The sequence below is a fragment of the Trachypithecus francoisi genome, unplaced genomic scaffold, assembly GCF_009764315.1.
Source record: "Trachypithecus francoisi isolate TF-2019V2 unplaced genomic scaffold, Tfra_2.0 Lachesis_group3, whole genome shotgun sequence".
Taxonomy (NCBI): domain Eukaryota; kingdom Metazoa; phylum Chordata; class Mammalia; order Primates; family Cercopithecidae; genus Trachypithecus; species Trachypithecus francoisi.
In genome coordinates this window covers 115594110-115615502 of record NW_022681468.1, presented here as the reverse complement: position 1 = coordinate 115615502, position 21393 = coordinate 115594110, and the positions used below count along the sequence as shown (strand labels likewise).

At 39.2% G+C, this 21393-nt stretch overlaps 1 protein-coding gene across 4 annotated transcripts in view; it reads right to left on the bottom strand.

The window, feature by feature from the left end:
* NPTN (neuroplastin) overlaps window positions 1-20039 on the bottom strand; it is a 73831-nt gene extending 53792 nt beyond the window's left edge. For 2 of the 4 annotated variants that reach the window (XM_033189451.1, XM_033189452.1), the window contains exon 1: window positions 19742-20030. In XM_033189451.1, the coding sequence (XP_033045342.1) occupies window positions 19742-19832 (91 nt within the window). In that variant the 5' untranslated portion in view covers window positions 19833-20030. Of the gene's footprint in view, window positions 1-19741 lie in introns of all 4 variants that reach the window. The other 2 variants (XM_033189448.1, XM_033189447.1) reach the window with 2 other exon arrangements.
* Between the last annotated feature and the right edge of the window lie 1354 nt (window positions 20040-21393).

Genomic DNA, 21393 nt, shown 5'->3' with positions numbered 1-21393 from the left:
ACACCCATAGTCCCAGCTACTTGGGAGGCTAAGGTGGGACAATCATTTGAGCCTTGGAGGTGGAGGTTGCACTGAGCTGAGACTGCGCCACTGCACTTCAGCCTAGGCAACAGAAGGAGACCCTGTCTAAAAAAATAAATAAATGCACATTTACAGAAATCATTCCATTTAATAAATACATACACATATATTAAAACCTGAAATCTCAGTTCCCTTATGCATGTAATCAGAAGACCGGAATGGAGAGTTTCTAAAGTCCTTTCAGCTTTAACATTCTGAAAATCTATGTATTTGTAGATGTAATTGATGAATTAATTCTAATGCCATATTCTATGAATCCATGAAGAAGCATAAGAAAGAACATATGTTAATAGATTATAAATTATCTGGAAACCAGGATGTCTCTAATTTTGTTTCCCCACAGTGCCTTGCTGCACACATTATACTCAATATTTGTTAAAAGAAAGGTGAGGAATAAGATTCTTATTAATGAAGGATTCAGATAAAAATCCTTTCATTAAATTTCAACCAATTAAGAACTTAAAATGTACTAGTCATGTTAATAAAAGTATAATAAATGAAACCATCTTTCTTTGATTAGTGGAGCTTTTCATAGAAAGGTGGCCATCAGAGCCACTTTTCTTAATTCAACAGAATCATATTAATACATTCTAAAAGACTAGACTATGATATATTTGAATTTACCACAGATACCTTAGAAGTTACCTTTTGTTTAAAAAAAATCAAATCCCTAGTGTCAGTTTGCTTTCTAACAAGCAAGGGAACAAATCTGAGCTTAAAATAGATTTCTTATTTGAGTTTTTACTTTACAGTTAGGCTTCAACTTCACCACTGTTTTCCAAATTAGGTAGTGATGCTGCCCATCACTAAGTCTAAAAGAGATGGATGTTCATAGTCTCTGTGAAACTCCTAGCATCAAAAACAAACAGCCTAAAAAATCTTTTTTTTTTTTTTTTTTTTAAAGATAACCTTGAAAAAAACCATGGTGGGACAGGCATGGACATATTCTAACTATTCTTTAAAAAATAAAAAAGAACATTTCAAAAAGATTTCATAACTAATGTCTCCAAAAGGAAATTCATTATAATAGCAGCTAGCCTTTATTGATCATTTATGTATCAGACATAATGCAAAGCATATCATAATTTAATTTGCTACATAAAAATACAGTCTACCTCTTAAGGTTGCTTTTGCCATTCTATACAGTACAGAGGAAGGATGCACACCTTGGCAGTATTCTTTCAGAGCTTGCAACCACTACACTATACTGCCTCACTGACAGCAATGCTTTTACTATGAATAATCAGAACTAAATAATATCCTATATACATTATTTAATGCAAACACATTTTATCTTGGAATGATTGTACACAGTGAATTGTACTTCTTTGTCATCAAGGTTAACAGTTCAGGCCTTTATCACTACACTTTCATCCCCAATCTGAATTACCTATACAAAAAGTCTATGTGGGTCTGTGAGTTTAAAAGGTATTTGGCATCACTAACCAAGACCCATTTTTAAAAGCTGATGTTCCTAACTAGTAAACTGGAACTTGGTAGTAGATTTCCAGTTCTTCCTGACACATCTCCAAGACGGTTACTAAAATGACACACCCCTAAGATTTTCTTCCCACCAAGAAAGGTTCATCCTCTTTCCAACCAGAGATTTAGCACATTTCTGCACTCTATCATGTACATATACCTGGATTTCAAAACTCGGGTAAATGACAGGTAGCTCTTTCTTCCCCAGAGGTTGGCAAGCCTTGTAATAAAAATTATTTTACTGAATCCATTTTGCATTAGGTAATTATACTTGTGCTATTTTATACATTCTGTCTTAAATGGGTCATCTTTTCTGTTGGTCTCATTTCAATAATGGACATACATATTAGTATACGTATTTTAATTTGTGGCTTTACAAAGTATGCAGAAGACCTTTTCCATGCAAGTATCAAGACTGAGCAAGTAGATTATGAACCAAAAGTACAAAACCCTTTTATGCAAAAACTTTAGAAGTAGGTCTACAAAGGGGTCATCCATTTTTCAATTTAAAAACCCTGCTCCACAGACCCTAAGGATTCTTTGGAACACTTACGGGACTCCTTCTACCCCTCAAACAGCTCTACTTGTATCTAATTAACAACAACAAACTTCCTGCAGCTACAGGTTGAAAACTCCTAAATCTAATTCTTGCCCCAAATTAACACTCAGATATACCACAGGCCAAAGAGGCTATACTTTAGTTGCAGAACCCTTAATAGAATTCAAATATTCCGACTCCTGTTCATTAATGCTCTATTCACTAAAACCTGCTGCCTCCTCAGTCCCTCAGGAAATCCCAAAATTCAGCCAATGTCCAAATCTATTCTATTCTCCCTTCACAATTACTTCTTATTTCTACTCTCCTCAACTTGTTTCAGGTCTGCATTACCTCATAACTGAGGTTATAACATGATTAAGTAGAACTTTCACCTGTGCAATGAGGTAGAGAGTTAGGTTATACTACTTACCTAGTGTACCAAACACCAGCAAAATATTGCTGCTTATCTTGAAAAGGGACAGCAAAATTGTTTCTAGAATGCTTTCACTAAAAATTAGCAGAGTTGTCCCAGGAGTTATCCACATGACTAATACATTAAATGTGTGAACATTGAAGACTTCAGCCAAAAAGTATGCCTGAGGATAAAAACTGAAGTAGTATATTTTTCTGTTCCATTTAATGAAGTTTTTCCCTGCTTCCCTCTCAGTAGGCCAATTTCAATATCAAGAATGCAGTCATTATCAACATAATTCCCTTTGGTGACAATCAGTAACAATAGATGTATTCCAGCAGTTCCATACATTTACATAAATGAAAATATCTGTCACTCCGATTACTATATTCAAAAAAGACTATAAATACCAAGATGAGTTATAACATACCACTAAATGCAAAGCATCACAGTATGTAAATGACATGCCTACATAAACCAAGCTTCAAAAAAATACACAACTAACACTGCTAACTAAAAAGTAGGAATATCAAGGAGTAAAAGGAAGAACGTCAACATTTTAAACACCTAAGTGTTATTTGAAGTTATCATGTAAGCAAATCCTATCACAATTTTTAAAAATCCAATTAACTTTTTCCTTCTTTAAAAAAACTGAATGAAATAATTCAGTGTCAAAATGTTGGCTAACCACTATCCAATGCAGAAGGATTCATCCTTCCTAACTAACCACTGGTATTCCCTCCTGTGGTTAGTTACAGCTATTCTTTGGAAATCTGACCTGGTGGAAAACTTCACTAAATTCTAGGCACAGATGGCTGACAAGCTTATGTATCTGGTTACCTCAGGCTCACCTACTACTGGGCCTGTCAAGTTTTTCCAGTGGTGTATTTTGAGAGTTCAAGACTTGACACAATTCTTTAGTTCTTTCCTTGACAAACAGATAGTGTTGCAGAATGGTAAGGTGACACCCTACTAAGACACTACTAAAAACACATTCCACTCAAACTCCCATTCTGGCTTTACAAAGCTGCTGAAATATACACACCTGTTACTAAAATACAAATGCCAGGAAAGCTCATTCTTCTGATAACTTCTGAGCAATTTTCACTATAACCTAATGTTCCTACAGCAAGAACTACTACTTTGTATACTCTACTGGGTTTTTCCCCCCCTTTAATGCATATCAAAATTTGCCCTTTCATCTTCCAGCTGTAAAGTCTGATTACCCTTAGCACTACCCCCACCCCATAATTGAATTTTAATGTCTACTTGCCACTGAGTAGCAAATTATATGCTTCATGGGCAGACGTTTCAGAATGTTTCATGTACACTATTCCACAGTGGTAGCTTTGCAGGGAAGCAAGTACCACATAGCTCACAATCAATATTCATTACTAGCCGCCTGCCTGGAATTCTTTCTGCCTCGATGTCCTCACTTCCATCAGGAATTAATTTCCTTTGTGAAATTAAGCCTTGAAGACCAGCTGAGATGTTTCTGAGAAATATGGGCATTATGACCCTTTGGGGATTAAAAGATTTTTTAAAATGTTAGAAAGATCTCTACTATACAAATAAAGTCATTAAACAGCTACTAGGAAATGCAAAAATACCCACTCACAATATGCAAACACTCCTGCTCAAAAACACCCGTCATCTAAACTTTTTTTTTTTTCTTTTTTTTTTGAGACGGAGTCTTGCTCTGCCACCCAGGCTGGAGTGCAGTGGCCGGATCTCAGCTCACTGCAAGCTCCGCCTCCCGGGTTCACGCCATTCTCCTGCCTCAGCCTCCCGAGTAGCTGGGACTACAGGCGCCCGCCTTGTCGCCTGGCTAGTTTTTTGTATTTTTTAGTAGAGACGGGGTTTCACCGTATTAGCCAGGATGGTCTCGATCTCCTGACCTCGTGATCCGCCCGTCTCGGCCTCCCAAAGTGCTGGGATTACAGGCTTGAGCCACCGCGCCCGGCCTAAACTTTTATATTACACTTAGAATATGGAATCACTACCTCTCTGCCTAAAAAGGATTAAAACAGAATTTAAAAATTTTAAGTGGCAAATGTTTATCTAGAAACAACTGAAGATACCAAAAGAAACAGGATCAAGAAGTTATGTGTAAGAAGAAAATAAAATTAAGATAGGAAAAATAAAATGACTTTGTAAGAAATTACAGGCTGGGTGCAGTGGCTCAAGCCTGTAATCCCAATACTTTGGAGACCAGCCTGAGCAACAGTGAGACTCTGTCTCTACAAAATATTTTTAAAAATTAGCTGGGCATGGTGGCACGCACCTGTGGTTCCACTACTCGGGAGGCTGGGGTAGGATCACTTGAGCCCAGACAGTGGAGGCTGCGGTGGGCTGTGGTCTCGCCACTGACTCCAGCCTGGATGAAAGAGCAAGATCCTGTCTCAAACAAAACAAAACAAAACAAAAAACACCTCCCTGGGCAACTTAGTGAGACACCATCTCTACAAAAAAGTTTTTTTAAAAATTAGCCGGGTGTGGTGGTACACGCCTGTAATACCAGGTCCCAGCTACTCAGGACACTGAGACAGGAGGATTGCTTGAGTCTGGGAAGCTGAGGCTGCAGTGAGCTATGATCATACCACTGCACTCCAGCCTGGGCAACAGAACAAGACCCTGTCTCAAAAAAAAAAAAAAGTAATAAATTAAAAATTTTAAACTAAGGCATAGAGGTCTTTAAAAGGATTCCAAATCATATCGTAGAAGAAAACAAAGATGGACAACAGAATTATGGTGATGGCAATAAAGCTTCCATTGCTTTAACTATTTAGATCATGTCTTAATTACTAATGTTTAAAAAGAAAAAAACTTTCTGCTGCTAAAATCTGAAAACAAGATGTACAGCAAGCTGTGTACATCTCTGTAAAATTTTACAAGAACCAAGAAAATGTAAAACTTTCAAAACATTCACTGGAAAACTGGAGGAAAATAATACACCACAGTTTCCTAGTAAAACTCATGCTGCTAAACTTCTTTTTTCTTTTTTTTTTTTTTTGAGACAGAGTCTCACTCTGTCGCCCGGGCTGGAGTGCAGTGGCCGCATCTCAGCTCACTGCAAGCTCCGCCTCCCGGGTTTACACCATTCTCCTGCCTCAGCCTCCCAAGTAGCTGGGACTACAGGCGCCCGCCACCTCGCCCGGCTAGATTTTTGTATTTTTTAGTAGAGACGGGGTTTCACCGTGTTAGCCAGGACGGTCTCGATCTGCTGACCTCGTGATCCGCCCGTCTCGGCCTCCCAAAGTGCTGGGATTACAGGCTTGAGCCACCGCACCCAGCCCATGCTGCTAAACTTCTAAGTCAAACAACAACTACTAAAACATGTCACTTCTATGGAACAACCTAACTTTGATGGTGCAATATACTACTGTAGTATTAGCAAAATTACCTGCTCCAAGTCAGCTTCAAAAATAAAGACCACTGCTACATGGATACATTAATGTTAAACGCTAACTCGAAAGACCAAGGAGGGTGATCTACTGAAATAGTTTGGAATAAGCTCATTTAGTGTTATAAGCATCAGGTTCCACATACCCTAAAAGGTAAATAAGTTGTGTGTTAACCAAAAAAGTTCATTTTAACTACTTTGTTGCTTGTTAAAAATAAGAAGGGACTAATATCCTCTACATTAAAGATTTCAAATCTTATAATCATTTTACTATAGAACACACAGCTAACTTTAAAACAAAAGGTTAAAAAGTAACCAAGATAACTGAATGGGTATTAGGGCAGAGAGAAAAGTTAGCTAAGGACATGTATCTTGTGTTAAGTACTGTACTGGACTTCGTATGTATGCAATCTAACCACCATCCTGTGAGGTGTGCATTATGTCTAATAAGCAGCTGAGGAAACAGAGGCTAAGAGAAATTAAGAGATTTGCCAAAAATCAGGGTTTCAACCTAATCTCTCAGGCTCCAAAATTCATAATATAATCCTTTGGTGAAAAGGACACAAATTGGAGGCCCACTGATAATTTCATTTCATCAGCATGGTGTTTTGAAATCCAACTTTCAGTGTTTTCAAAGCATGTACTCTCTAGTTTAGCAAATGGTACTTGTTTAGTTCTTGTGGTAAATGAGTTTGCAAACCCTGCTTTAATGCATGTTAACAAAAAGAATAAAGGCAAGTCAACAGCTGTTCTCCTTGTCTTTCCATTCCTAGATGGGATGTGGCTTTCACTACTGTTAGTCCTAGGGACCAAGTACTATAATCCCACATCAGAAGATACTTACAAGTACAGGAACAAACTGAAGATATTCTCAATGGGGGCTGCCCTGCCTTTTATAGGGCATTTTGGAAATTTGTCTATTTTTGGTTGACACAATGACTCAGGTGCAACTACTAGTCTTTAGTGGGCAGGCACCAAGGATTCTCAATATCCCATAAAGTAGGGAAAAGACTTACACAGTAAAGAATTGTCCCGCTTCCTATACCACGTTCAAATGACATTCAAGATGAAAAACTTGTTCTGAGCCCAGAACCCAACTCTGTTTTAAATATAACACAAAGTATTCTTGCATGATTTTAATCATCACTTAATTTTCTAGGAATGTAATTACTGTGTAAAGTGAGAATAGACTGTTCTTTGTTTCATTTGGAACTCTACCAAGAGCCGCTCACCTTTTCAGAAAATCACATTATCAACAGCAACACTGCCTATAGTATTTGATTCACCATTACAACACAACTGTATCAGTCTGAATTTGTAGCTTGGTTTTTCTAATATAAACAATGGGCTACTCCAATGTCTTTCTGTGTAGCCATCCCTTAGTACTTACAGACTGATCTAATAAACATTTTATTATTATAGTTACTTTCCCTTATTTTCTCCTTTATATTACATTTAGGACATCAGATTGTTTTTTCTTCAATAACATGTAGGTAGATCAAAACACCTATGAATTTTATTTCAGGATAGTAAAAGGCAGTTACAAAAATTTGCTATAAAAAGGAAACATAGACATCTGACTTCACTTTCAGTTACCTATCTCGGGGAGGAAAGGAGAGAATGGGGATGAAAAATAACAAGGGTCCCTGTGACAAAATTTAACTTAAAGTGACAGCAGTGAGCACACTACAAAGACTATAGAAATTCAGTATCAACCTTCCCTAGTAGAGAGGAATAATTAATTCAATGAAAAGACTGGCCTATTAACAACCATCTAAAATGCACATTTTAATGATATAATCATCATTTGTCAAAAGAGCCAACGTTGAAATAATCTGGCCTTTCTCATTAGTACTTTATTTTTCCTCTTAACTTTCTTATGAACCACCAGAGTTGCAGTTAACCTATTAAGGGTAAACACTATAAATACCATGCCTTATAACTCAAAGCTAAACAAGCATGCCATTTAAAAATATAGCAGTTTATTAAGCACTTTAGCATACATTATAATTTAATCCCATAAAACTCTATGGGTTAAGTATTATACTAATTTTTAAAATAGAAACCAGAGCACTAAAATGCAGACAGACAGTATTTCAGGGCTACTGCCAAATCCAATGCTCTTTCTATTTAACTTCACTGCCCAACAAGATGACCTTTTCAGTATAGTTCTTATTCACATTTTATATTTACAATGGTAATTTCCTACTTTCATAAAAACTACAAGTTACTTTTAATACTTTTAAAAATTACCTTAAATATATTTCAAATAAATATGGGTAAGTATAACTAGGGTTATGTTTCATGTTCCTTAATATAATTCTCCTGTTTCATGTTCCTTAATATCATTCTCCCATTGTTCAATTCTGCTTATTCTTATAAACACCACTCCTTGCCTCAGCCCATAACAAAACGACAAAAGGAAGAGCTCCCATAATGAATTACTGATAAACAGGGACACACCACTACTAAAAACTCATCAAACCATGATTTTCTTGGTACTTAAATTTAGGCATAAAGTAATCACATCCCATGGGAGACTGAGGCAGGAGAATCGCTTGAACCCGGGAGGTGTAGGTTGCAGTGAGCTGAGATCGTGTCACTGCACTCCAGCCTGGGTGACAAAGCCAGACTCCGTCTCTTAAAAAAAAAAAGGGCCGGGCGCGGTGGCTCAAGCCTGTAATCCCAGCACTTTGGGAGGCCGAGACGGGCGGATCACGAGGTCAGGAGATCGAGACCATCCTGGCTAATACGGTGAAACCCTGTCTCTACTTAAAAATACAAAAAAAAAATCTAGCCGGGCGACGAGGCGGGCGCCTGTAGTCCCAGCTACTCGGGAGGCTGAGGCAGGAGAATGGCATAAACCCGGGAGGCGGAGCTTGCAGTGAGCTGAGATCCGGCCACTGCACTCCAGCCTGGGTGGCAGAGCAAGACTTCGTCTCAAAAAAAAAAGAAAGAAAGAAAAACAAAGTAATCACATCCCTAGTCTGTCTGCATTGTTAACATCCACGTTGACTCTCTAAATCAGGTGGTTACAATTCAGCAAATGAAAATTATTTTGAACCTATTAGAAAAGGGTGTGGTTGATCACATCTTTGTTTATACCTTTTTCTTCTTCCAAACCAAGAATACAAATATATTCCAAGCCCCTAGGTATAAATAAGGAAAAGGGCAATCCTTAAAAGAGAAGCCCCAGAAACATCCTTATCATATACCCTTCAGGCAATAATGCCCTAAATTTTTAAATATTTTAGGTAAGAAGGGGGAGAATCATTTAAAAAAAAAAAAAAAAGCCTGAGGCCCTCAGCCCACCTTCTTCTCGAAAACAGCTTTAATTTTCAGAGAATAAATGAAAAAAATTACTGTCAGTTATAAGGTAGCTGAACTGAAGAAAACATATATAGAAATATGAGGTTATCAAAATAAAACAATGCTACTCTATCCTATATTTTCTCATACAAAATTTGCAATGCAACATGATTTTGTCCACATTAAATCTACATTAGGAAGATTTCTTTTAATACACAAAAACCTCACCAAATTACAAGTCTGTCTTTTAAGTTCTAACTGGAAGGCCAAAATAGCAAAGATACATTCTTCCAGGGTCGCCATATTAAGTAAACAAAAATTCTTCATTTGTGATCTGAAATTCAAATATAACTGGGCATTCTATATTTTATCTGACAACCCTACACTCTTCAAACTAATTAAAGTGAGCTCCCATCTCTACCAAGGTATTACAGCACCAGCTCCCACTTTTAAAGAACAGGCTATGGTTTCTATCACAGCAGAATTTTAACTAATGAAGTCTCAGGAGTTAGGATGAAAGTGTCCTTTACCAGGTTTTTAATAGCACATATTTACCATACAAAAGAAAAAGCTTAATTACTAATGGCCAAAGGTTATACTTTTACTAGGTTTCACCTCAAGTCTAATGGGCTCTTTATTATTTAGGCTTCTTTGTATTAAACACATACTGGAAGAGTTTCATAGTTTAGCTTTTTGATAACAAAAAGAAGCTGCTTCTGAAGGTTATAGTAAACGGAATTCTGTTTTAGTATCACAGGCAAGTCCTAAAAGCTACCTTAATGGATTCCAAAGTTAATCTACCATTTTTCTTGGATTCATAATTATAGAAGTTTAGAGCTAGAAACACGAATTTCTGATCTTTAAAAACTTCTAGCTGGCAGGGGGCTGTGGCTCATGCCTGTAATCCCAGCACTTTGGGAGGCAGAGGCAGGAGGATCACTTTAGTCCAGGAGTTTGAGACCAGCCAACATAGGGAGACCTCATCTCCATAAAAAATTTAAAAATTAGCCAGGCATGGTAGTACATGCCTGTGGTCCCAGCTACTTGGAAAGCTGAGACAGGAGGATCACCTGAGCCTGGAAGGTTGAGGCTGCAGTGAGCAATGATCGGGTGACTGCATTCCAGCCTAGGCAATAGAGCGAGACCCTGTTTCAAAACAAAACAAACAATAGAAAAACACACTAACGGCCGGGCGCGGTGGCTCAAGCCTGTAATCCCAGCACTTTGGGAGGCCGAGACGGGCGGATCACGAGGTCAGGAGATCGAGACCATCCTGGCTAGTACGGTGAAACACCGTCTCTACTAAAAATACAAAAAAAAAAAACTAGCCGGGCGAGGTGGCGGGCGCCTGTAGTCCCAGCTACTCCGGAGGCTGAGGCAGGAGAATGGCGTAAACCCGGGAGGCGGAGCTTGCAGTGAGCTGAGATCCGGCCACTGCACTCCAGCCCGGGCGACAGAGCAAGACTCCGTCTCAAAAAAAAAAAAAAAAAAAAAAGAAAAACACACTAACTTTTGAAAAGCCCATTTCATTCATATTCATTTCCATAAAGATTTTTCTCTCATTGAGCTCCTAAACAAGCACAGTACTAAATACAACAGAAAGATCACTTCTGGTTTAAAGTGCCCTCTCAACCAGCTCTTTGTCCTACTTATAATGGTTCCGACAATGAGTGCAAATAACTATTCTTCTACTGGTTTTATTAAAATCATCTTAATACTAAACCTATGCTTTTCTTCCCTGTGCTCTAGGCCATTGCTCTTTGATACAGCCTATCCATCTTTGGAGACTGCCTAATTCCCTTACTTCATTTACACTGCTACCTTGAAAGTATTAATAGATAATCACATCCCCCTAGTGCTCCCTTTTCCTAAGTTTAGCTCCTTCAGGCTTTTCTCCTAAATCTTAAGCAACCATCAACATAGATTCTATGTCTCTTCCAAAATGTGGTTAGAAAGTATTCTTATTTGGAGTTCAATCCTAGTAAAACAGTAACGCTGTTAGAGGTAGCACCATACTTTTGATACGTGATCACTATGTTATTTGTGTAAGGGTAATTCAATGACAATTCACTGCAAGCTATCTGAAACCTCTTTATACTTGCTCTTTTCCAGGTAGCAGTTTCCTGGTTTGCATTAAGGCCATTTATTTCATCTCCCTTGATGCATAATTTGAGATTCAGCATTAATGAATGCAATTTCAATGCTAGAGCTCCTGTGCTATTTTTTTCCAGTTGTTCCACTGGATTGTTCCCAAACCTGCTAAACTCGTATAATCAAAAAATCCCAAGTTAAATTTAACACATTCCTTCAATCTATGAATTTAGAAGTATTTCAGATAGCTGCCAACAAAGGAAGACATCTTGTTGCCTTCTTTTCCTCCAGGAAGTAGTGTCTAAAAACTAAGAAATAATCCCACTACTCTAGGATCTTAAACGTGAACGGCAGATGATTCTTTAGTGATGGTTCTGCTTCTCCTCTCTTTCTCTTCCCTTGGCCAGTACTCAAGTCAATCTGTACTCAACAGAAATGTGCCTCAGACTACAGCAACCAAGTAAAGCATTCGGCTTAGAATAAACATTAGTACTCCCAGCTCTGCACTAAACTCCAAGGCTCGGGAATAAGGAACACAAAGTCTAATTTAAAACGAAGCTCAACTGAATATACTGGAAAAGTTATGTCTTGATTATGATATTCAAATTACTGTGGCTTCCTGTTTCTAAAGTTCTAATAGGAAAAAAAGTCACTATATATTATGGCTAATGTATAAATCCAAAATGTTGTATTTTCTTTACTCATAATGACTAATAACAGTATGTGCTGATATTACTGATAAATGCCTAGTGAAAATCCTTATTGTGTTAACAAAAATCGTAATTATTCCAGACTAATACAGCATGTAAAAAATAAACAAAAACCCAAAACTGCTCCATACCTGAAAATGCTGTTTTTCAACTGAGTTTCATGGCCCATGAATGAACTGTGAATTCAATTTAGAAGGTCACTATGGTTCTCTTAACTACCTCACACAGATTAAGAATAGGTAATGTTTCACAAAATGTTACATATTTGTGTAATTTTGTTACAAATTTCTGTTAGTCAAAAACTACTCTATCTGGGTCACAGACAAAAAAGTTTGAAAGCCTTTTTCTAAAGAGCTTTATTTTTAAAGTAATTTCAACATGATTACATGTGAGCCAAATATTATCTCTTACTCACATAAACTAACCCCTACTGACTATATTTCAGGTCCTAGAAAATTCTAGTTTGCAATGTAATTTTTAGGTTATTTTTAAATTAATAAGTAGCAAGGATGCAGCTGAAACTAGATGATGAATACACGGGGGTTTATTACATTATTTAATCTATTTTTGTACATGTTTGAAATTCTGAAGATCTAAAAGAAAAAAAAAGGCAAAGAAATGGACCTAACAGATAACAAAGTAGTACAATGAATGTTTACAAATTGAGAACTTTAAACACAATGTTTCTAAGGAATAACAATCTAGGAATTGCTTGGATTTAATTCAGGTAACACTTGGGGTTGCATTCTTCGACTACAATGGACGGATTTCCCCGATCTTAAACAATGCAGAAGGGACTGCAGAAACTAACTCATATACAGAAAACAAACTTTCTCAAAAGATAACATAAAAATACAAACAGTTAAGTGTGTTTCATTGTCTCTTTATTAGCCAACCACTTTCAGCCAACAGAAAGATCATAAAATACCTACCTACCTGACAGGAATATTCACTTCTTTATTCACACTGGCAATTTTCCCAGCAAGTTTAAGATCTCTGTATAACATTGTTCTGCCTCCCTTGAAACAAGAACTGCAACGGTTGTCTGAAGTAGATTTAGAGGCAGATTTCAAAACAGTGCATGCCTCAAAGTTAATTTTCATTATATCCAAAGTAAGTTTCTAAAAACTTTTAAACAGAAAGTGGTATCATCTCTGAGCCTTTAACCTACTGGAGACAGCATCTAAGCTGTAAGGGCAAGAGAATTAGTAATTTTTAGAACTGAAAGGAAATTTAGACATCATCTAGTCCAATGGTTTCCAAATACTACCATCAGGAAGAAAATAATCTCAAAGGCATAACAATTTATATATGCAAACAAACTCTTGTTTGTTTTCCTGTATCTTCCTGCACATGCCTTATTGGTATTCTATCAGAAAAGGATGTGACATTTCATCATATATTTTATATTTAATCATGTTTAGTATGTGAGTACCCATTTAAACATGATTAAAACTATTGGTACAACTTGGGACTTAATGTTTTCTAATTATAGAAACTTACATAATATATCCAACCCTAATACTTTCAGAGTGATTTCATACCATCTCATTTATATTTCATTGTCTAGTAAATTTGAAGTAATACCGGGGTGACCGATGATTTTTAATAAGGCAAGAAAAGGATATCCAAATTGGCATATTTCAGCCGGGCACGGTGGCTCACACCTGTAATCACAGCACTTTGGGAGGCCAAGGTGGGCGGATCACCTAAGGTCAGGAGTTCGAGACCAGCCTGGCCAACATGGTGAAACCCCACCTCTACTAAAAATACAAAAATTAGCTGGGTGTGGCGGTGGTCGCCTGTAATCCCAGCTACTCAGGAAGCTGAGGCAGGGAGAATTGCTTGAACCCAGAAGGCGGAGGTTGCAGTGGGCCGAGATCATGCCACTGCACTCCAGCCTGGGCAACAGAGCAAGACTCCATCTCAAAAAAAAAAAAAAAAAAAACATATTGACATACTTCTGCAAAATACCATAAAGCATATCATAAAGCTCCAGTAGTTAAGATTATTTGGTAGGAAGGCTAGTCTTAAAATATTCCGTAATTGTTTCAGAAATGCAAGAGAATATCATTTAGCACCTTTTAGTACAAGAAACTCAATACAAGACGTTGCCATCAAGCTGACCACATTCTATTTTAATAAATGGATAACACTCAGTTTATTTATTTGAAAAACAATAAACACAACAAAAAACCAGCAGGTATCTGAGGAAGATTAAATGTCTCCCTTAACTTACTGTGTGCAAGTAAATTTACATACGTAGGAAATTATTTAAATATTTAGAAAACCCCATTTATATACAGATAGACTAAAGTTCTGAGCAATAAGGTCAAAATAACCTCAAATTAATAAGGCTTGATTGATAAATGTTTGCCTTTGTATATACACAAAAGCAAACAAAAGTTAGGCCTACTTTCAGTTTCAGACAATATAATAAATTGAAATTATACACAAATTGACTCTCCTTCCTAAACTGAATAGATCCTTAAAAAGCAGATACATTTTACTTGTGTATTCACTCTCTTAAATTTGGACATCAATATCACTAGAATAATGTTTTTACACAAGATCACTTTTAAATTCAGTAAGAAGTTTCGTTATGTATATAAGCCTAAAATATGCAACCATTTATAACCAATTAATTTTACTGGAGGGGTTTCCTGTCTTCCCAAAGCCAATCCTTACCAACTAAAATTAGGAATTTTGGAAAAAAAAAAAAAAACCATAAAAATTTCACAAACAAGCTTACAAATGCATTATCTAAGGTGCTTAAAATTAAACTCCATATTATGAATGACATTTTAAAAATTTGTATAAAATGATAATGTTTTGTTTAAAGAGGCATACTGAAAGCTAAGCCAATTGTTCACAGGAGGTGATTCTCCACCATCATTTTAACTTTGACGTGCAAATTTACTTTGGAGGTCCCTGGTCTATTTACTCTTTCTGACAGATTCTATTTTTCCGGATGTTCCTCAAACGAAGATTCATTCCTCATTCTTGCATCCTTGTACTACTGCAGCCTTTCTTCTGTCTTTCCCTTTCTCTTACAACTTCATTCTCTACTTCTGATCCAGTCCAGATTGTACTCTCATTGCAAACAATAAATTGAATAGAATACATCAGAACAATTTTCATAAAATTCACTTTTCCAAAACTACTTTGCATAATTTTATTCAAACTTTTGTTGAACATCTCTTGTACGGTATCCAACATGGCCACTCACTGTTTTTCTACATACTTCATTTTAATAGATATTAGCACTTTATCTCCTTCCTGAATCTTTGTAAAAACCTTTACACAGATCCAGCAAAGTTTCAGAGTTTACATACAAAACACCTTACTTTTAAAAAGTACCTCAGACTAACGAAAAACAATGTTCAAACTGACAGAGCACTTTTCTAATTACATTTGGTCATCTTTCAAGGTCCAATTAAATCTTTCTTTTAATTTAAATAACTATTTTTATTTAAACTTTATTTTAACATTTAAATAAAGATAATATAATGTTGCTTTTTATTAATGTCTAAAGGTATAATCCACAAAAGAAACTGTTTCACATCAGATCTGTATTAATAAGAAAAAACAAGGGGTTTCCCTCAAAACAGTCTAATTTCTCATAAGGATCTGTATCACGCGAAGTCAGACCTGTAATGAATTCCAACCTGACATTTAAGGGTTTTTATTTCCTTTTGTGGTTTTAAATCTTGGTATACTCACAGGTTAAGCTCTACCGCGTCAGGCAACACAAAAACCCATCTGTATCTCTTTCTAATTTGGATCCAGTAACCTTGTAAAACAAACCCAGGGAATGGGTCCTGATGTAGTAACATGGCCTATCCTCCCAGACCCAACCAATTTCTCATGCCTGGGTGCTCCATTATATCAGTAGTGACAGTTTAGCCAGTAGCCTGAGAGACTGAAAGCCTGTGATCTCCTTAGGAAGGGCTTTATTTCAAGGCAAACTATTTCTTCTGGTTAAATCTTATTTGGATTATCTCAAAATTTTTTGCTTGACATTTGGCATGTCATTTGTGCCACAGCTGCCATAGATAAGACTTGTCTTCTGTTGCTCATTTCAGCTCAAACAGGAGACACAAAATCAATTAGCAAATACACCTCTAAAAATGTACTCAGGGAGAGAAAATTGCCAAACCACTGAAGCAAACAGCCCTTGACAGAAGAGAAAAAGATCCATGAATCATCTAACGCAAATACTGGCATTATTACAAAGCACAATGTTCACAACTATCTAGTATCACCCAAGCAAAATGGTTTCTAAACTTTAGGTCGTTAAAAGTAAGATTCATTAGATTCCTTATTTTCCTCCACTGAACAGTGTTAATTATGTGATGTCATATTTTCCATATGAATACATTACGTTTTTACACACCACTCCACATTTATTAATTCAACTAACATCTATAACACTCCCACTGTGTGCTGGGTACCACATTCTATTTTCTGTTATTCACAACAATAATATTCTATGAGAAAGTGATACCTGGCCCATTTGAAAGATTTGGTTCACTGAAAAAAGAAAGAAAGAAAGAAAAAAGCCATAAAGTCTCTCCCAGAAACTCAACTGAAAATATTAACTTCCTCACCAGAACTGGCAATTGCAGACACAGTGCAGCTGGTCACTTTTCTGAGAAAGTTACATAAGCGAAAGCACAAATCTCTATGTGGGGCCTTCAAATGGCCTAGTTACCATGACAGCAGCATTAACAATCAAGTTTTCAATATACACATGAAGGAAAATAAATAATAAATAATGTTATTCTTTAAATGATAATAGTAATAGCTAACATGTACTGAGACAATATTCCAGGCTGAACGCTAAGCTGCCATTACCTCATTTAATAAACCTCACATCATCCCTAGGGAATGGACATTATTGTAATCCCCATTTTACAGATGATGAAACTGAAGTTTGCATTACTCAAGGTCACTCAGCTACTGAGAGCTGGAACTCAAACCTGAGTCTGTTACCGTCCAAAGCGTGCACTCTTGATTATCATATTATACTGCTTTGTTTACACTCACTCAATTGCAGTCTAATGCTTTTGAATGTCTTATAAGGTTACTTTTTAGAACAAGTTCCTTCTTTAAACTACCATTTTGATGACACATATAAAAGTCAACAAATAAGGATTTTACTTGGAACTGGTCTTACAAGTTTAATACTTGGATGAGAAACAAAATCTGAATGAAAGCCCTGAATGCCCAAAGCAATGGGTCAGAAACTCACTGGAGTTTCAACAGACCTCGAGAGTCATACGGGCCAAATTCTTCATTTTAGGAATAATGAAACAAACATCTTTTGAAAAACACCTATATTCAAACTTAACTACATTTCCAATTCAGAGACACTTGTGAGTTTTTTTTCCTCCAATCATTTAAATAGAAAATCTAACATTTCTAACATTTCAACATCATGCACAAGCAAGGTATCCCTTTTTGAAAGTACTGTAAGAAAATACAAACTCCATGACATGAAGTTAGATCACTGCAGGGCTATTAATTACTAAATGAAAGGGTGAATATTATAATAAGACACGTTATAGAAAGCTATAAAATGGCATCCTTAACTATACGAACTCAAACTCAAAAATAGCCATTTTTCCTTGAATTAAATTTACATTCATTTGGGTCAACCAGCAGCTCAGCTTCATTTCATCGGTCATGTCATGTGACTGAATTCAAGCTCATTTCAAGGGAAAGGCCGTTCTATGCTGTATTTAGAACACATATCACTGAGCAGACAGATGAGTCTTTATAGGCCTATCCAGAAACCTCGCTTTAGTTGCTAAGAAACTACAATTTTACCGTATTATAAGTCATTGGAAAAAAGCTATGCCAGCAGAGATTAAACACGTTAAGATCAAGAATCTCTCACCTATTGTGCAAAATGAAACTATGCTATTACCATAAACTGAATAGCTAAAATTAGCATTAGGCTTCTTTAAGTCATGTTGTTGACACAGTCGAAAAACTGATAAGACAAATTAAGACTAACTCTACCCTGCCTTCCACAGTGGACTCATTATACTTAGAGGAAAACAGGAAAAATACCCAATACACTTAGCATATTCAATGCTAGAGACAGAAAAAATGTTTCCTTCCTGACGCCTGCAGTGATATCCAAGGCCATGAAGCATACATAAAATTTGGTACTACAAACACATATTTAACTGATGGATACTGTCAGTCCTTTATTCATATATTTTCCCTCTAACATTCAGCATTTTAAACTCAGTTTCTCAAAAACCAATAAACACTGAAAGATTAGCAAAAATAATTTATAGTTCATTCTCCAGTACTGACTTCTCATAAATTCCTTCATAGAAAAAATATTCTTTAACCTCTTAACGGCTGTTTCCACAAGGGCAGAAACAGGTTCACAATCCTAGACTCACTTCTGAAAGATCAATTCAGCAGCTGAATGGTAACACATGCCTTCAATCAGAATCTGTTCTGTTTAGATCCCTATGCCCATGATTCCCGACCATTTCTCCATCTTCTCAAAGGAGCTTCAATTCAAAACCCAGTAATTCTCTCGTTTCTACTGTACCACCTCCCAGGGGCCACTTTCAGGTTCCTCGGAAATAACATCTCTTCTGTATTGAAACTTTTAAATCTCAAAAATCCACTTCCCCATCTCCCTGTTGCCAGTCACTGCCCTCAATCCCACCACTGCAGTTAGTTGCAGCTATGTGTCCCTGTCTTCCCAAAGGCCCGACCAACATCATACAGCATTTGCCACATACCAACTCCTCCCTTCCCTAATTTATTCTCCACACTGCAAACCAACATTACACCCCCGACTTCCTGCATTTTACTCCCTTCCCTTATTTTTCGTCTTCCCCTACCCCCATCTCTATACCCAGGCCTCCTTACTTCTCTAATAAATATTCCCCCACCTCAGTTCCAACCCTTTCCCTCCATCCTCTGCTCATTTTCCTCTCCTTATTTAGAAACTCCTTTTTGCTCTCCCAACCACTACCCTAGAATGCCCAGCACTCCACCCTCTTTAGCAAACCCAGCCCTCTTCCCCCAGCTCATTTGGAGATACTGCTGCTTCTCTCTCCAGGTCCCCTACTGCAGTCAACCCACTCCCTTATCTTCCCACCCACCCTCCCTCTATCCCCAGATCCAAGGTTCCCTGATTCTTTACCCCCTCCTTTGGTATCTAGTACTCAGCTCACCATTAGTGTGCTTCAGGACTCTCTTCCCCCCAATTTCTCCCTTATTTTTAAGGATGTCACCAGTCCTACGGGGCCTCCTAGAATCCCGGACGACCCCAGCTCCCAGGGGGCCTGACAGACACCACCATCCCCGTCGCCCGGAACACAAACGCCCGTCTTGTGCCACCCTCCCTAAGAGCTGTGCCCCCTCCTCATCCGCCCCCGCTACTCCAGCTCCTCACGTCGGCTTCCTCCGTGTCCCCTCGCCGACCCGGCACGACAAGCCCCACGACGTGGAGCCCCCGAGTCGGCAACACCTCGGGCTCTCCCTGGACGCCCCCGCCGCTCGGACGGGCGCCTCCTCAAACCCGCGGCCAGTACCTCCTCTTCTCGGACCCGCAGCCCCTCAGACGCCCACTCGACCCCCTTCTCCGAGCTCCAGCGTCCCCTCGGGCCAGAGCCGGGCCCTCTCCGGCCGCGGCGCCCCTCAGCCCCCGCCCGGCCCGCCCCCGGCGACCGGCTTACCGTTCTGAGCAGCGCCTGGCCCTGGGAGGAGGGAGCCAGAAACCAGCAACAGCGAGAGGGCCAGGACGCTGGGCAGCGACGAGCCCGACATCCTCCCTAGCAGAAGACCCAACAGCGAATGGGCCGGGGCCAGAGCCGGGGCCGGGGAAGGGAGGGGAGGGAGGGAGGGGGCGGGCGAGCGCGCGAGGGAGTGAGCGAGGGAGGAAGCCGCGGCTCCGCTCCGTCCTTCCCCGTCCTCCTCCTGCCGCCGCAGCGCCCAAGCCTCGCGAGACCTTCGCTCCGGGTCGTAGGCGGCTGAGGAGCGACCGCCGCAAGGCTCGCGAGAAGAGGCGGCCCGGAGGGAGACTCCCGCCCCGCGAACCCGGCGGACCCGCCCCTGCAGAGGCTGATTGGCCTAGCGCGAGGTAGGTCACGTGCCGAGGGCGCCTCTGGCCATGTGACGGGGCGAGGCGGGACTCCGCCAGCTCTGCGGGCGGTGGGTAACCGGGAAGCCCTCGTTCGGATTACTCCTCTGTGGCCCAGGCGCACCCATAAATAAGAGGAAGCTTTGAAACACAGTACATTTCCTCCACCCATCCTGCCTTTTATTTTTAGCGCTCTTGGCTGCAGAGTTTCATACACCGTGCCTCCTTTCCTCCTTCCTCTCATTCTTCCTCTCATTGTCCCTGCCCTGCTGTTTCTTCCTTCTGGACTTTGAACATAGACCTCTACTGGTAACTGGCTCCAACTCCTTCTCTCATCTGCTGTTTTTTCCTTCCAGGAAAAGTGGTGCGCCCCCTGTGCCCCCTGTTACCTGTGCCTTCCTGCTGGACATCGCTTCCTTTGCCTGAAATGTCCTCCTTTTCCGCTTCTGCCTACTCCTCCTCCCCACCCCCATCTGGGCCTTATTTTAGCTTATGGACTCTCAGGGCCTAAAGTTCAACTAGCCTAATTGCATGTTCATAGACACAATTCTACAAGGAAGTCATCATGTATGAACTTCCATGAAGACTCCTGAGAAGCGTCTTCATGCGGGAAACTTTATTGAGAACGTGCTGTGTCCCAGGCGCATAGTGAAACCCACATGAAAAGATAGTCCCCGCCCTCATGGAGTGCATTGCCTAGGCTAGCAGAGGAGTGAGGAAGGGTCAAATGGCCCATAGGAAAGGATCTAGCAAAGCATTCTGGAGGGTGATTGGCAGTGTGGTTACTACTGTTTGCATAGAAGTTTGGGAAATGCTCTTTTTAGGGATATTTTTTGTACTACCCTCAGCGCTTGTGGTTGGCAAAGTTCTATGGCTTAGCTCATCCCTGACTCACAGCAGACGTCCTGGGAGTGTCTGTGGAATCTCCGAGGAGCCAAGTAAACAGTCCTGGTGGCCTGACTTGATTTAAAGAGAGGGTTTGGAGGACCTGGAAGAAGGAGACCCTCGCAATCTCTGTCAAGCTAAAGTGGTCTGGAGGGTTCAAGAGGAACTGAACAGCTTGTGGTTCCAGACCAGACTTTCTAGCAAGGGCCAGGACCACTATGGCATGTTGTTGATTGAAGTGAAAACTGTATCTTTCAAAACCTGAGGTGTGTGAGTAACAAAAAGATTGGCATATACCTTCCTCTGGACAAAGGCCATTCTGCAGACTGCCCTGTAAGGAGGGCTACCGGGCTGCCTGTGGTG